At 43.1% G+C, this 2,806-nt stretch overlaps 1 protein-coding gene across 2 annotated transcripts in view; it reads right to left on the bottom strand.

Annotated features, from left to right (window-relative positions):
• Nucleotides 1-6: 6 nt before the first annotated feature.
• aktip (akt interacting protein) overlaps nucleotides 7-2,806 on the bottom strand; it is a 9,663-nt gene continuing 6,863 nt past the window's right edge. For both annotated transcript variants that reach the window (XM_020592467.1, XM_020592468.1), the window contains exons 8-10: nucleotides 1,557-1,664; nucleotides 1,341-1,401; nucleotides 7-1,187 (exon numbers count right to left, since the gene is read on the bottom strand). In XM_020592467.1, coding sequence (XP_020448123.1) covers nucleotides 1,080-1,187; nucleotides 1,341-1,401; nucleotides 1,557-1,664 — 277 coding nt within the window. In that variant the 3' untranslated portion in view covers nucleotides 7-1,079. The remainder of the gene's footprint in view (nucleotides 1,188-1,340; nucleotides 1,402-1,556; nucleotides 1,665-2,806) is intronic.

Raw genomic sequence — 2,806 nt, 5'->3', positions numbered from 1 at the left:
ACACATTAAAACTTGCATTTGAAGACAGCAACAGCCAAAACCCCAGTATGTAAAGCACACTGGGGTTTCCTTGCTTTCCACAGTGCAATTGTCAGCATCATATTTACTATTCCTACAGTTATTTCTACTGGGGTTCACACATTAAAAACCGTATCCTCTTCCTCATCCTTAACATTTGCATATTGAAAGTGGCTGGTCAAATGTACTATCAAACTAAGCCAGTGAAGACCTCAGACAACATGACGAAATTTTTAGTGACAACTCCCTTTTGTGCTCCTCACACACTAGTTAGCAACTTAGCCTTATCTAAATACATTTGACCTTCCACACCTAAAGTAGGGATCCTGCGTAAGTTTAATTTGTGAAGATCTGTAAAGAAAGCAAGCCAAACCTAAACTCCAAGCATAGAATCAGACTCCTCTCCTAAAGCCAGACCTTAGTACAGCATTATTTACAAACCTTTAATGAACAATTGATACTTAAAACAAAGATAAAAAATAAAATCTTAATCAGTTAAAGCTGTACTTAGCTGCTCTGCTTATTTTAGTACTGTGTAAGACTAATTTCCATCACATATATAAAAAAAAAAAAACAGTCCAATAAGCAAAACCTATTGATGGGAGGGGTAGCAATTCTGCTTCATTCACACATGTACAGTGTGACTGACAATATTTCAAACATAACAAATGCACAGTCCTGAGCCAATTTCAATATGTGGTACATTCCACGTGGTTCTCTATACTTTTCAGCTCCTTTTAGGACAGTACATTATCACCTAGCCCAACATGTGTATGGATCCAAAAATCTAAATGAGAAAACTGATTGTAGAACAGCCTAAATGTTGTTGTTGACATCCGTTTGTCATTGTCAATTTATATGATACAGACTCCATTTCCTTATTCTAAAGCTGTTTGAGAAAATGCTTACAAAGCTTTTAAAGCTGAGCAATAATGTGAAGATTTAACAAAGTTCTCCCAGCTGTGTCCAGGATCCAGTTCACATCAACAGCTGAACCAAGCCAGTGGTGTGGCATCTGATGCTTGTTTCCCTCCAGTGGCCGCTGCAGCGACACTGCACCTTCAGCTCTGGGGAGGACTGTCATCTTTGCTGAAGGGCTGTGTTGATCCAGGCTTTACCCAAGACAACCCTGACACCTGCGCTCCCTTGTGGTGATCCTCAGGCCGTCTCTAGGGCAACAAAGGCAAATTTGCAGTTACATAACGAACAGCTCAACCAATCAAAGTGCTCATAGCTCACTCTAGCGTCACCCAACCCACTGGGATTGAAGTCTGGGAGAAGTACAGACTGCACTCTCCTACTCAGTCACATTGTAAACTTACTTTGTTTGTGAACATTCGTTCTTTTGCTTCATCATGAACAGATGGGTTCCATGGAGAAAAGCTGTAATCAATTGATAAGATTAGCAAAATTAGTCAGACTACTCATGCTTCCAAGAGTTTCACCAAAAACACAGAATTACAGGGTGTGTTTTTACGTATGTAGTGGTGGGGAGGGGTTGTGAAATTTCAAAAGATAAAATGGGGCAGTTTACCAACCTTATTGCATACGGATCATCTATCTTGGGCTGGTCAAAAAGATGGCTGTTGCATAACTTCACACTATCCACCACTTTGCTTTTGAACAACTGAACATCCTTTTCATATCTGACAGGGGAAAAACAACAATGACTTCTAAGGCAAAGAAAAATTTGTTTTCCATAGACCCTTGCTCTCATTTATTAAAACCCATGTCTACCCCTACAGTATAGTGAATTACAGTGCACGTGATGCCAAATAACTATGCTAACAAGCGGTGCGCCGACATGACGTAATGTAGGGGTGGCCAATTCCAGTCCTCCGGGGCCACTGTCCTGCTTGTTTCAACTATCCCTGCCTGACCTGCTGCTGATTACCTGGCTCAGGTGTGTTCAGCCAGTCAGAAGCTGGAAGATACCAATTCACTTTATCTTCCCTCACTCCATTTTCATCTAAGATGATATCTGCCAGCTTCTGACTGGCTGAACACACCTGAGCCAGGTAATCAGCAGCAGGTCAGGCAGGGATAGTTGAAACACAAGCAGGACAGCGGCCCTCAAGGACTGGAATTGCACACCCCTGACCTAATGGAATGCAGCTAAAGAGTAATTTATCCAGTCTCCACAGCTGAACATCTGCCTACATCATTCTACTGGTTTAGTGACAGTGTGGTATCACAATGTTAATGCTCTTTGAAATCATCATGTCAAGTGTGTAAACATGAGTAGTCATACAAACACAATCTCTATAATTCAGTAAAATGAGACCGTGGACATGTTTAAGATCAGTTACAACACAAGACTGTCAAGACTGCCCACCCCTAATGTTGCCCCACACACACTTAAAACAGACAAAAGCAATAATCGTCACATCTGCACAGTTACTGGTACAGGCCAAAGTGTTTGTTGTAGAAACCATGCTCTGCCTCTTCATTGACTACAGCTCCGCCTTCAACACAGTTATCCACTCACAAACTGTCCACACTGGGTCTGCACCCCACCCTCTGTGACTGGCTCCTGGACTTTGATTGGCAGGCCCCAGACTGTCAAGATTGGCAATAGGATCTCAGCCAGCATTGTTACAAACACTGGCACCTCACAGGGATGTGTCCTCAGTCCCATCCTCTACACCCTGTTCACCCATGACTGTGTCGCCTCCCACAAAGACAACATCATCCTGAAGTTCGCGGACGACACCCCAGTGATGGGTCGCATCACTGGCGGGGACGAAGCAGCCTACAGGAGGGAGGTGGCCAGTCTGGTGTCATGGTG

Source organism: Monopterus albus, unplaced genomic scaffold (genome assembly GCF_001952655.1).
Source record: "Monopterus albus unplaced genomic scaffold, M_albus_1.0 scaffold17.1, whole genome shotgun sequence".
Lineage (NCBI taxonomy): Eukaryota > Metazoa > Chordata > Actinopteri > Synbranchiformes > Synbranchidae > Monopterus > Monopterus albus.
The sequence above is the reverse complement of the archived record's forward strand: the minus strand, read 5'-3'. Positions and strand labels throughout refer to the sequence as shown.